This window comes from Penaeus monodon, chromosome 19 (assembly GCF_015228065.2).
Source record: "Penaeus monodon isolate SGIC_2016 chromosome 19, NSTDA_Pmon_1, whole genome shotgun sequence".
Lineage (NCBI taxonomy): Eukaryota > Metazoa > Arthropoda > Malacostraca > Decapoda > Penaeidae > Penaeus > Penaeus monodon.
The window spans coordinates 3,442,992-3,443,599 of record NC_051404.1 but is presented as its reverse complement, the minus strand read 5'-3'; the positions used below and the strand labels follow the sequence as shown (position 1 = coordinate 3,443,599).

General features: G+C 32.1%; 1 protein-coding gene across 14 annotated transcripts in view; it reads right to left on the bottom strand.

Moving 5' to 3' along the window:
* LOC119584976 (stromal interaction molecule homolog) overlaps positions 1-608 on the bottom strand; it is a 99,451-nt gene that overhangs the window by 29,935 nt on the left and 68,908 nt on the right. For all 14 annotated transcript variants that reach the window (XM_037933572.1, XM_037933582.1, XM_037933574.1 and 11 more), the window contains one exon: positions 134-280. In XM_037933572.1, coding sequence (XP_037789500.1) covers positions 134-280 — 147 coding nt within the window. The remainder of the gene's footprint in view (positions 1-133; positions 281-608) is intronic.

Genomic DNA, 608 nt, shown 5'->3' with positions numbered 1-608 from the left:
AAACAGCATTTTCCCTGGCAGTATTGAGTTAAAATACATCTTAAATTTTTACTCAAGCCTTTGAACAGCAACCTATCAAATGAAACAAAATGTCCTGAAATCAAACCATAAAAAAGTTAGATTGGCTTTCTACCTCAAGCTGCTGTTTGAGAAGCTGTACTTCCTCATTATGCTCCCTATTTTCTTCACTGATTTGACGTTCTTCTGCTTTGGTGTTTGTCTGAACCCTTTGCTCTAAATGACGCAGGTTCTCTTCAGCTTCCCTTAGCTTCTCCATATCCTGTTAATAACCATGGGAGAAATAAAAGTTAGCTGACCATTGACAAATCCTTTTACAGTATTTCAACTCTGCTTAGAAACTGCATATACATAATCAAAAAGGAGATATTCTTTTCCTGTTATTAACATAGTTTCAGAAGATAATGAGTCAAGTCATATTACAAATATATATATCAACTCAATAAAATTACTAAGACGTTCTTTAAATTCTAGAATTCAAAAGTTAAATTTTGAAGATATATAAAATACAGAATTTTCCTTTTATAAAAGATAACTAAATTGTTACATGTAACTCCATCCTGGTAGGTAGGCTGGTAAGTAAAAAAGGA